The 13,979-nt window shown below is 32.3% G+C and overlaps 1 protein-coding gene across 2 annotated transcripts in view; it reads left to right on the top strand.

The window, feature by feature from the left end:
* LOC149781587 (O-acyltransferase like protein-like) overlaps window positions 1-13,514 on the top strand; it is a 52,454-nt gene extending 38,940 nt beyond the window's left edge. For both annotated transcript variants that reach the window (XM_089935637.1, XM_089935638.1), the window contains 4 exons: window positions 1,842-1,971; window positions 8,890-9,082; window positions 9,467-9,609; window positions 12,120-13,514. In XM_089935637.1, the coding sequence (XP_089791763.1) occupies window positions 1,842-1,971; window positions 8,890-9,082; window positions 9,467-9,609; window positions 12,120-12,242 (589 nt within the window). In that variant the 3' untranslated portion in view covers window positions 12,243-13,514. The remainder of the gene's footprint in view (window positions 1-1,841; window positions 1,972-8,889; window positions 9,083-9,466; window positions 9,610-12,119) is intronic.
* Window positions 13,515-13,979: the final 465 nt, after the last annotated feature.

The raw sequence follows: 13,979 nt of genomic DNA, 5'->3' as shown, positions 1-13,979 counted from the left end.
TCTCATTTTTATTTGTCCTGCTGGTTTTTTTCCCAAAGATCTTTCTAGTAAACTTCAAACTCTTTGGATTTTGTTCCTCATTCAGTTGTCCTTTTAATCACCATCAAACCCTTAACCCATGAGGTTGTTGGGGCACCACAGTTGACTTTACAACCAATTCGTTCCATCTTTCCCTATTGTTGTCCTTTGCATTCTATTTTAATAATTTTTACTATAAATTTCTGGATAAATAGAACAAGAACCTAGAACCTGAGAGAAAAACTCTGCATGCATGAGTTTAAAACACTATGTCCAACCAAGGTTATCAGCACGGTAGTCTGTTTGGATAATTAAGAAGGACAATTACGTATGCCCTGACAGAACAGTGATTTGCAGTGAAAAAGAAAATGATGTCACAATGGACACAATGGAGTAATTAAATAATGTAATTATAGATTCTGCATCTAAGAATACTATTTATCTCATCAATGATTCTAGATTCTGTTTAGATAGTCAAGAGCGTGCCTTTATCCTGGATATGAATTGCTTGCATCTTGACACGTATAAGAAAAAAAGGGGTTGTTCCATGTGCTTCTTTTGCATTTTATGCATACGTCTTGTTACATATGTTTGATTAAATGTAGATTTGATTTAAATTGTGTTTGATTTGATTTGATTGTTTGTGGGTTTTGGAGTCTTTTTAATTTCTTTACATATCAATATAATGTAATTTTGTTTACTAGGAATTCGACATTTTCCAGAAAATTCAGTTTGACCTGAGTTTTAACTTAGATACCTAATAATAGAAACACTTGTTTCTATTTTTGACATAGTTCCTGGCCTTGATTGAGCGTCAAGATAACAACTTTTTTCTGGGAGTAAAATAATTGGTTCTTATCAAGAACATACAGGAGCTATGTGACTTTTACATGTAAACATGATCATGTCATCCTCTATTTCGCAATATATTTCGCATTTAGGCTTTTCCGATGTCAAGTTGCTTTCTTCTGTTTGACTAGAAACGAACTTTTGAGTTTTTTAGTTATTAGTTAATTTTTCTCCAGATTATTTGGACTCTCAAAGATCAATTTGTTTCTCTGGAAATATTATTGTATTCATACAGAATTATTGAACAAGGACATTTATTGAAAATTCTGTTTGGATTTCCAAGACCGGAGGATAAATTAGTTTGTTTGGACAAGGAATTGTAGACGTCAACACAGTACGGGCTACAGCATACGTAATCGGCTTCCATCTTGGATTCTTCGTTGGGACTCAAATTTGAAATCCTTAGAACATTTCAATATTAGGACGCAAAAACTGTATTCGTGGATTATTCTTGTATTAATTTTGGATTTGATTCTGGGAACCGTAAGTTCTAAAACGAAATTATTTTTATAGCATTTTTCCAGGGAAATAAACTATTTGTTATATTTTTCAAAGCTTGTTCTTTTCACTCTTTCTTGTGTTACTGTTTATTTGAGCCTAAAGACGTAACAGCCTGTACTCTGATGTGCATTTTATACCCATGCCTGTACAATTACCTGGGTTTTATGCATACGCCTGTACACTTATACACATTTTATATACATGCCAGTACACTTCTTGTATGTGTTAGTATACACGTTCGTACACTTACACACATTTTGAACATACACTAATATACATTGTATCCACACACCAGTAACCTCTTTTACCACAGGTAAATCACCAACAGTGTTTAAACGTGTGAAATTATATATATATATATATATATATATATATATATATATATATATATATATATATATATATATATATATATATATATATATATATATATATATATATAATGTTCACACTTAGGTAATGTTTATTTGCAGGATGCGTATAGATGGGGGTGCCTACTGGAACAATGTCTTCATCAAGCCTTGGTGCAGCCTGTCTTCCTACGCCATTGGAATGGTCCTTGGTCTGATACTTCAAAAAATCTACCATAAGAAAATGAATCGGGTATGCTAATAACAGTCTATTTCATTATTCTTATGAAACAAAACCTATTTGATAGTGCATGTCGTCCGCTGTACTGACTTGTTGGTTAATATAAAAACATTTCGTGTAATAAGGTCATCGGATGAACTGGCCCCAGTCTTGCCAGGGTAAGTCTATGAATTAAGTCTGGACTTATACGATTGCTGGTGAAATGTAGCTCGAACTAAAATTTTCGCAGACCAATATTTTCGTGGATTATATCATTGTATGTTCCATACTTCAATTTAAGCCCAGACCTAGGTTCTCTTTATCAAATATAGGCCTGGAGGGTATAAAAAAAGACTTACTGATGTGAGTCCAAAAGTAGTCCAGATTCACCCATCATGAATGAGACTTCTTTTTAAATGAAACAGGAAGAGAGCTAAGCCTACAAGATAAAAGAGCAACTTTATCAAGGTTCAGGTAACAAATCAGCGTCAAATAAAAACCTCAGTATGCAAGGCAACTCAATGGTTCGCATTGTACACAATGGTATAGAGCAGAATGGAATCCAGAGATTCAGAGTCAGAACAGAAGCTCTCTATATTATTTTTCAGAAATGGCTAACATTCAACGGACAACTACGTTCTATTCCAGCTATCCAAAACACTTTCACGGAACATTCAGAACAAAAATATAATGTAAGAAGTTACATCAACACGTATCCCTGGCGTATGCTTACGTTAATCTTGACAAGTTCTATTCTGAAAAAGTATAAGATCTGACTGGACCGAATGTTTCACATATAAAGGAGAGAAAGAGGAAACAAATGTGTTGCTACTACGCATTCGTAAATTAAGGTCTGCTGTTTTCGTAATAACTTGGTTTACTTGAAATAAAGTATCATGATCAACGGGATCTCATACAGAAGCAGCTAGCTGGAGCTGTGTGCTGGGAAAAGGATTCAGTTTTCACGGGGATATTCCAACAATAGTCTGACAGTATTGTCGTTTCTTTCCATACGCCTGCATCAAAATGAAAAAATTGCTGATACATAGCTTGCAAATATCCCATATTCTGTATGTAATAGTTATATTTAAAGAAATAGACCAATCGATATTTGTGTGTGTTTCCAATGCCGCAAATGGACATGATAACATTAAAAAACAAAATTGAAAATCACTAGGCTAGCTCTAATTGGCTGTTTTGAAAAGGATTACAATTAATGGACTATTCAAACTAAAGGACAAGTAAAGACAATGCCGACTACTAATATTTGGTTTTGGTTTCTCGCCAGAATAGCAGACGAGAAATGTCATTCATGCTACCTGTAAATGAAAGATTATTCTGGTTAGAACACATTATTTTGCCAAATAAGTATTTTGCGATACACTAAGGTCTAAAGCATTAGTAATGCTGTAAAATAGTTTTACATACAGTTACAGATACAAATAAACTTTTGCTTTGTATGTTAATCTCTCTCTCTCTCCCTCTCTCTCTCTCTCTCTCTCTCTCAAATTAAACTGCACTGAATCAAACAAAACGAAATTATGTTAGGTCAACTGAGATATCTTGTTACTACAATAAATGCAAATTATAACATGCTGGAGTCGTGGTTTAATAGTCGTGTCCTGAATAGAAACATGTTCAAAAGGATACAAATATGTGTCTGTGTTTGATATTTCTAATTATTTCCTTCGATTACAGCTATTTATAGCACGAGTACAAAAATGCAAATTTACCTACGACATCAAAGGAATCTCAGGTACTGGCAACAGTTAATATATAAATCGATGATTTATGCATGTAGCCATTATGAACCATTGTGTGTACTAACTAGAGTAGCAACCCACTAATAATATTATTGAGACGCAGTCTCAAATTAAAAATCGTCAATTCAGAATCTATGTTGTCGTTATGGCCTCAGTGGTCCATGGGTGTCAAACGGATGTGCGAGCTAGTGTTAGACTTGTTTCACTAGACACTGGCTGCAAGCTCACTGGACTACTTGGGAAGTAAAATATTCAACAGACTTAAACACCTGATTACTAGGCTGGGGCTTTTGTCAAATTGTCTTCCAAAGGCCAAAGGTAAAATGTTAAAGGTATATTTTCACATAGATGCATACAAGCAAGCATAAGTCATTATAAGTATGCTGAAATAATATTAGTTAAAATAAACCGAAATGGTCAAATATTAATTATAAATTGCAATTATTCTTTGATAAAAAGTAATGTAGACTTTTTACACTCGATGACTAAATGCAAAAACATGTTAGAACAAAAAATTACAACCCCCTTTAATTCGTTTTTAAATAGAAAACAACTGGGTTGCATGGATATGCAAAATTAAAACAGAATTATCACTAAATGACCTAGATACTCATTTTGACAAACTTTTATTAAGTTTAGATTTTAAATCAGTTGCAATAAAACATTCGGCCATATTTGAAAAAGAACATCATTTGATAACTTAGGCAATCTTTCTTTTTGAAAGCTAAGTTAGACATCCGTTCCAGGTGGTACAGTCGTTTGAGTATATTAGCTTTAAATGCAATACAGATCACTAAATATATGGAGCCCATGTTGTGCAAGGATAATGTGAAGGAACTGTTGTTACCGTTATCTAACATTTCACATACCAAATGGAACAGAAAATGAGCAATGGTAGAACATGAATTTTTGGCAAGATTAAATATTTAAAATTATATATATATATATATATATATATATATATATATATATATATATATATATATATATATATATATATATATATAGAGAGAGAGAGAGAGAGAGAGAGAGAGAGAGAGAGAGAGAGAGAGTTAAAATATAAATAAAGACTTTATCAGTTTTTTTTAATATTCTGCAACATGTGTTAAAATATTACTCTTATGCTGTATTGAATACAAGTTTGAGACAAATTTGGAACGAATTACTTTGAGAAAGACTTCTTCAAACTAAGGCAAAACTGTTTATTCGGCAAACAGATGGAAACTCTCAGGAAAGAACAGCAGTAGACGGAGGTTCTGATGAAACTAACTGGGTAAATAATCCAACTGGTTAAATAAAGGATCCAGTAGTTACCAGGAAAACAATTAATGGAAATGACTTAAGAAAGAAGAAAATCAAATGAATGAAACCTCATTACGATGGATGTACAGTGTCTGAGTTATTCATATGGTTGATTTATACAAATCGCTACAAAGTTAAAAACAAATACAGTGAAGTAATTAGAATGTTCACTGACACTGTGCATTAAAGTTTAGATAAAAACTTTTAAATCTACATCAAGGATAATATCAAGTTATGTGAGGTTAGTTACTTTTATAAGGTAAACATGTCACCAATGAATGAAAAAGTTCCTGAACTTTCCAAAGAGGAATTCAACCACTTTCCAGTTAGTCTTATTTACAATGACACCGGAATTTTCCTTTGGAAGGATTCCTAGCTTGGTTAAGTGAAAATGTATATGAATATGGATTTGGGTAACAAACATTTAATTCCTGTTTCAGATCAGTTTTTATATATAATTCGAGAGGAATTATTTATTTAAAATATTTGTTGGAATTACTAAAGTGCTCATTTACTTTTGGATTCATACGAACTTATATGGATTATTGTGAACTGAAAGACATTATGTACTGCGTCTATGTATTGCATCAGGACGACATTCAGTAGTATTGAAACTCATACGGAACATTCTGTAGAATATGGATAGGACATTTAGGATTACCATGAGTTTACTTAACAATACTGTAAGTTTCTCTTGAATTTTAAATTTGTATTGTAGAGAAATACATAACTTGTTGAGTTTACCTGAATTGCTGGTTTCACTTAATTCTGCTATGTATTTTAAGACCCAGAGTCGTAACACTAATAAAGCGACCTATTTAAGTGTAGTCGCTCTTCAGTTTCATTTTACTATAGTGGGTGACTGGCAGGATTACATTGTAAATAAGCTTTCAAATGGCCTCACTATGGGAGATTGGGAACGACACTAAATATATATTTTTCACCTCTTGTCAGCAACTACAACCGGTATAAATAACGTCAAAATGGTGCTCCCACCTCTAGGACATTTTTATGGCACGAAAAATGCACGGGAACTATAAGTTCACATGCTTTGCTAGCAAAAGTGAATCTGAGACTGGGGTATGCGTATCCATTCATTTGTAACGAAGTTTCATAGAAAACACAATATAAATCGATTTTAAAGTTTGGAAAGATATATTGCTACCAGCTGAATGGATTAAATATTTATTTCAAGTATAAAGGGTTTACAATAGGTGCCGTAGCCGCTATAATATGTATTATAAAAATAATGTTTTGAACAATGTCTACTTATACTTGGTATATAATCATTTTTCCTTGTGCAAATTCACCAAGACTCCATATTCTGCTTTTTAACATTCACGCGTAATTCTTAGGCGATGCACCTCATCTTTTCTTTTCCCCAATGTAAGGTATTTTCAATCCAGTTTTTTTCGCAGTCATTGCATCTCTGGTATATGCGTTTATTTTGTTTTACATGTATTGATCCTCTATCAGTATTTCTCTGTTGCATTTGTACCCTGTCGCACATGGTTGTATCTCTGGTACACGTTGTCTATGGTTGGTATTTCTTTGGAACAACTCAGTGTACCTTCGGCATATGTATTCAGAACGTCCACAGAGACTAGCGTATCTCAAATATTGTTTGATTGTACCTTCAATTTCTAATGATTAATTGACGGGGTGTCAAAAGAACGATATGAAGCAAGAAACAAACTTCAAAACATGAACATCTATCTGCTGTTAAAGATGTATCTATTATTACCTCATCCAGGTGTGCTAAATCTCATCTCCTATCAAATGGTTTTGGTTGTGTTTGTGGTAATTCAATGTGGTTCAAGAGTGATGGGTGTGGAAATATCCTTTTGCTGGAAATATGCAAAGTTGATTGTGATTTACAAAATTTTTCCACATTTTAATGAAATTTGGAAAGAAATTAAGATGCTCTCATTTTTACACCAACATTTCTTTGATTCTCATTCATTTCTCGTTCATTGATTTGTTCTGAATTTCACTGACTAGCTTTTAGGTTCTGACGCTGTATCTTTTCAACGCATTTTAGACGCTGTATCTTTTCAATGCATTATAGATGTAGTTAAAATCAACTTTATATTTTTGGCATTTAACCTTTTACCATGTCTTCCGTAATATTATATATTATCCTGCAGTAACATCATCAATATTGTACATACTGTTTCAACTTTTACGTGCGTACCTTTTCCTTGCTTATGGATAATATATTGGGATATTTGCTTTCTATTTTCCCTCGGGCAATTCATATATCAGGCGTGCTTAATTCCTATAATTTATATTGCACCATTTGTTCCGTATTTTTCACATTCTAGAAAAGTATATATATTTTATTAAATACGAAGTTTCCTTGCTCCTTGATACCGTAATTTATGTATTGTACCACTCTATTTACTGTAATGGCACAATATTTTCAACTGGTTTCCAATTTGTTAAACAATTCATAATTTCCATTTAACAAGAGCATACTTTCTGAATTTCATTTTATTTTGGTCTTCATGAAATTTCCAACTTTGTATGCGTCGTCTTCACTGTCGTGTTTTGACCACGTCATTTGATAAAACATTCAATCTATATCCTTTGCCATCAAGTTTCCAGACGTAAAACAACCAGATCACATAAAAGGAATTTTCTGTTTTTAAATATCTGCTCGGTAAAATTAGGACAGTACCACTTTTCAAATTTTGTTTTGCATTTCAAAATTATATTCTGCCAATTTAAATTCAAGCATTCCAAATGTAATGGTTGTAGCCATATATATTTATCCATAATCTATCTGTTTTCCTTCTTGCTTTGATTTTTCCTTGGTCTCGTTTAAAAAAAACTTCCCACAATGTACTGATAAGCAAATGGACTTTCAAATGCCTACAAAAGAGATCTTAAATATGTTCTATATTGGTCATTTCCAATGTAGATATGTATTTTCGGCACTTCCTTTAAAATGGTATAAAAATATCCAGAGAACTCGTTATGCTCAACAAATTGTCTTCAGGTGTTATTAACAAACCGATAGGATATAAATCAACAAAATGTCTTCAGGTGTTATTAACAAGCCGATAGGATATAAATCAACAAAATGTACGAGTTTCCTTTTCAACAATGTGCTAAATATCTTGGTATGAATGGTTTTAGATTATTGACAATTTTTTTTTTCCATTCCCAGCGTTGAATTTAGAGCAGCTTCTACACATACTAGGTCGTCATGTCTTGTCTTTTAAATTGAACTTGGTTTTCGAAAACTTATGCTTCTGTTTTTATCTAATCTTTATAGTTTAACATTGTAAAGTTCACGAGATTTAAGTTGTACTACAAATTTAGCAAAATACTAATATGTATATTTATTCAAATCAAATATGTACATTATTCCTTCTTTATATTATTGTATTTTAACCATGTTTCCAGCAGGGCTTATGATACATTTATCGGTGTTATAATCGATGAAATTAATTTGTAATTCAACATATTCTAGTATATATTTTTGATGTTTGAAATCTTTTACAAAATAACATTCTTCATGTTTTGTATGTTATTTTGTAACCAACTTATCTTTGACCACTTTATCCAAACTAGTAAACAGATCAACAAATCAACAAACTATCCATTGATAATGTTAATCGCATCAAGCGTGCCCATCAACTCTCCAAAACTGTTGACTTCAATCCATTGTTGTTCTATACCTCTACTTGTGAAAGGTGTAAAACAATAATCAAAATAACTCTGTACTTAGCAGAGGCTGTTCCTTTTTCAGCATGCTGCCATGACGTTTGGTCTAGTGCTTTTTAATGTTGACATTAGATATTCTCATTTTCCTGTATGGGGTTTAAAAACTCGTTTAATGTTTGGCCTAATTATCTATATATATCGCTTATTCCTGTAGATATTGTGTGGAGTTTGCTGGATACTCTCCGTTTGTCTCGGCGCTCTGATTGTGTATTGTACCTTTATGAAATACATGGACGGCGCGGAACCCTGGACCGACTTGCAGAATGCGGTATATCAAGCGGTGGGACGTCCTGCTTGGTCGCTTTGTGTGGCTTGGGTTGTGTATGCCTGCGACAGTGGATTTGGAGGTACTTCTTAATTAATTGAAGAAATATCACATGCAAGCTTTTAGTGAGTTTTGTCGAGGGTGCTAAGACACTCAAATATATTGGTGGTAAATATTGTTTAAATCTGATTTTATTTACATAGTTTGCATCAGGAAACCCAGTAAGAATTGTGCAAATATTCCTAAATTGGAAGACAATAATTTGAATTTTTTAAAAAAACGTAATTCCTCATGAATGTAATGAAAATCGGGGCGAAATAGCATCCATATTCCAAACTTCTGAAAGAATGCAAAGTAAATTGAACATAGCATTTACAGCATATACGTCTAATTTCATATATCGTTTGCTTTATTTCCACGATTATATGAGGACGGCAATGAGTTTGTGGATTATTTAATTTTTCAGGCTTTGTGAACAATATCCTGTCGTGGCGTGGCTTTGTCCCTCTTTCTCGGCTTACCTTTATGGTATACCTGCTCAACCCCATTATAATGGTGCAGAGAGTATACACCATGGAAATTCTAACCTACCTTGGAGATATGGACATGGTAACTTGTGAAATACTTAACACTTTATGATCACATAACATGCACGAGGTGGAGGTGGTTAAATGTTCTGTGTGCATGTAGATTTTATCTAGTTAGACATTTTAGTGCCAAATTTTATTCACAAACTTTGGTAAGTCAGTACTAGTGATGTTGTCAGTTATTTCATTTAATTAATTCATTTCACTTAATTTTTGTTTTATCTTTGTCTTGGAAGGGGACCATCGTTATTGTTGGTAGAACACGTAAACCGACTTCGTTACTGTTTAGAATCTTGACATACATATACGCTTCTATTGGCACATTGAGGCATATAATTTGAAAGTGTTGGTCAGATGCAAATTATATTTCATTAAATACTTTTAGGATGTCTTTCCAAAAATTCGGCAGTTTTTCATTGGGCTTTCCAGGGTTCTTCCTCCACCAGTTATTCTGTCCGCCATGTATAGCCTATCTTGTGCTGGAAAATGGCGTTCAACCCTAGAACAACAACAACAACCAAAAATTCGTTATTTAGTCACAATCCATCTTATCATTTATTTTGTTTTGTAAGTCACTCACTCCTTTACTTGGTTAGTTAGTCCATTTGTTAGTTTGCGACTAATAGGTGATCATAACCTTGTAGACAAGAATATTTCTGCAACTTACCGTTAGTGATTATAAGATAACAGTACATTCAGTTTTGAGTATGGAACTATAAAATTGGCAAGGTTAATAATCTAATTTATGCAGGGATAAATATGTTTTGTGCATATAAACAACGTTTACTGGGACACAAGGAAAGATACTACTTAGAAATTCCGGTGTTTGAATACCGCTAATGTCATAACGGCGCAGAATACGAACCTAGTCAGAAATAGGCTTTATATATATATATATATATATATATATATATATATATATATATATATATATATATATATATATATAGGTTGATTAATATTTTTTACGAATATTAGGTCACCTACATAATTAAGATACGAGGTGCAATGTGTGAACTCATTAATTTACATAACCAGAGATGATCTTGTTGTAACAGAATGTTATAGTATTGTCCCCAAGCAATTAAGGTAACTTTACCAGCAATATATATATATTATGTAGGTGACCTAATATTCGTAAAAAATATTAATCAACCTATATATATATATATAAAAGCCTATTTCTGACTAGGTTCGTATTCTGCACTGTTATGACATTAGCTGTATTCAAACAACGGAATTTCTAAGTAGTATCTTTCCTTGTGTCCCAGTAAACGTTGTTTATATGCACAAAACATATTTATCCCTGCATAAATTAGATTATTAACCTTGCCAATTTTATAGTTCCATACTCAAAACTGAATGTACTGTTATCTTATAATCACTAACGGTAAGTTGCAGAAATATTCTTGTCTACAAGATTATGATCACCTATTAGTCGCAAACTAACAAATGGACTAACTAACCAAGTAAAGGAGTGAGTGACTTACAAAACAAAATAAATATATATATATTTATCGTGTGTGTGTGCTTCACGGGGGGGGGGGCGGTCATGTGTGTATTCTTGTGCTGCAAATATGGATGAACTAAATTAACAACCTGCTGTATATTATTCGATGTGTGTTTGTGTGTGAAAGCTAATTTATAATTACAGTTACCATCGAAAAACACTCTATTACGTGCTGTTAAGGGTTTTAAAGTGAATTCTAATTTACACATTTTATGCCTGCTTTTATGTTTTATTTTCTTTAGCTGTGGCCAACATTTACAGTATGTTGATTGATAAGATGGCATTTTCTCTATTTATTCGATGTAAATAATGTATGATGAGCCAAGCTAAACGTCTGGATATATATATATATATATATATATATATATATATATATATATATATATATATATATATATATAATCACTTATGAGTAAATATTTGTTTTAATATCCGTCTTAATACTTATATCTATTTTAAAAAATCTAGTAGATAAAAACAAAAGAACATTCTTCACTTGTGAGTAAATATGTGTTTTTATATCCGTCTTAACACATATATCTATATATAAAAAATAAGGAGATGAAAACAATAGCACATTCCTGTGGAAATGTGGATGACTGTCACCAGATATGCACCGGTTTGACATCACAGGAAATGAATAGGTGTCAATTTGGCTCGCTTCCGGTTACTTGGATACAGCAAACTCTGCGCTGTCCTTTTCTTATAGCTTTTTGCATATGTTCTGAATATTTGATAGGCAATACATGGGAAATTTTAGAAGAATAACATAGAATCACGCGGTAATTAGTAGAAAGATGGCATATTTGAAGGATGAATTTTTCATTCAGTGGCTTTTACAGTTAGAATCAAAGTGGTCAGCGGTCTACTGGCATTATTCACCGAATAGCTTTTTAAGGCAGCTGTCAACGTGCCTATATGCCAGAGAGAAATTTAATAAAGCTGTGACATACCTACATTTGGACAAAAATAAATGTCCAAGATTTACTATTTGTTATTAAATGTCTCTTCTTTTTTTCCAGATCTACATGTTCATTGGCCACACAGTGATTTCCTATGCAGTAGCTTTTATTTTGTCCTTCATTGTGGACGCACCGTTCCGAAATTTTAAACGTTTGCTGACCAACAAATACCTCAAGTTGTAATTCCAGAAGGGTTGTTTAATATGGTCTCACTTTTATATTCATACCGTTTTGGATACGCCTTCTTTCACGGATCCAAAAAGAGCATCTGTAATAGGAGAAATTTCATGTATACTGTATAGGTGTGAACAGAATAACTAAAAAGGGAGAAAGCACTTTGAAAATACAGTTCCATTATTTCACACATGAAGACAAGTCGCATAATATGTACAGAATAAATGAAGACCATGGCAGTTTTGGTGGCAACATGCAATATATATATATATATATATATATATATATATATATATATATATATATATATATATATATATATATTATAAGGATATGTATAATACTCATAACTTTATTGTAATGCATTATAAAAAAGAAATAATAAAAATATAAATGTGCATGTTAGTTACACAACTGCTTGGAAGAATACAAATGAATGTATAATAACAATCAATTCATAGATCACAAACAATATTCATAAGGTATTCATTTATTGGATAGTCCACGATTCCAGGCTTGAACAGAAATAGATTTTACAGTAGAATTTGATTCTGAAAAAAATATTACATTTATTTTTAATCGTCACTGAAATACCTAAGCTTGAATACACTGAAGGACATCATTCAGTTTCTGAAAAGAATGATGTTTGGCAAAAGTGTTGCAATTTTGTGATTGTGTGTAGTTTTAAGAAAGTTAAGCTTTGAAAGACGTACATGTTTTTCATGTGTTCCAAACTCATGATCGATGTTGAACATAAAAGAGGGACGTTGATTAGGATCATTATATGCCGTTGTCAGGTGTGTAAGGTGTATGTGTACTTTCAGGCAAACTTTTCACTCCCTGTTGCACAATACACTTCCAAAATTCTTTTGCATATTACATGCACAAAATAATCTTTAATTAACTTAATATAATAAAAAGATGTATTAATAAAGAGATGTATTATAAAGGAATCATGCATATAACAATTAACATGTAAAATCATTACCTACAATTTAATTTAGCTTCTGTCAGACATAACTGATACAAAAATGCAAGTCTTTTAATTAAATAGCTCGAATAAAAGAATTTGTCAAGTTCATGATGTAGTATAAGCTTGCAGATGTATAGCAATACAAACTTTAATGATTTTCTAACAAATGTATCACTATTATGTTATTGTACAAAGGACTAGTAATTACGTTTGACGCAGGGATTCTTTTTAGTTTTATATTTGTACATCATTTCCAGTTAGAATAATATTCCAACAAATTCTTCAGAAATAAAACTTTCAATCGATCATTTTTGGACATCATTTTCCTATTACATATCTAATGACAGCAATAATGTACTTTAACAAAAATATTTTCATTAAAATGAAAACACTGACATATAATCTGTCCATTGTTGGTCAACCAATAGTATACTCCTCATTCATTTATTTAGTATGGTTGCTTTATTTCTATGCATCAATGATCTCATTTTACTTTCTTACTATGAAACTGCCATGTGTGATTAACAGGATAGGTTTACTGAATATGTAATACTTGATGAAAAAAATTGAAAAACGAGAGAGAAAATGTGTGTGGATTTTTAACGTAGCTCTAGTAATTTTAATCATATCACTCTGTCTGTAGTCACTGTGGCAGTCTATAGCAATCTAGCAGTGGGGTACAAGGCCTACCAGTCCAAACACTAGCCTGTTAATACCGAGGTCTCACTGGACAGTTTATCTGGTGAATTTTCATCCGACAATGACCTATTGCA

This window comes from Sinohyriopsis cumingii, chromosome 15, assembly GCF_028554795.1.
Source record: "Sinohyriopsis cumingii isolate HCF-2022 chromosome 15, ASM2855479v2, whole genome shotgun sequence".
NCBI classification, from domain to species: Eukaryota; Metazoa; Mollusca; class Bivalvia; order Unionida; family Unionidae; genus Sinohyriopsis; species Sinohyriopsis cumingii.
The sequence above is the reverse complement of the archived record's forward strand: the minus strand, read 5'-3'. Positions and strand labels throughout refer to the sequence as shown.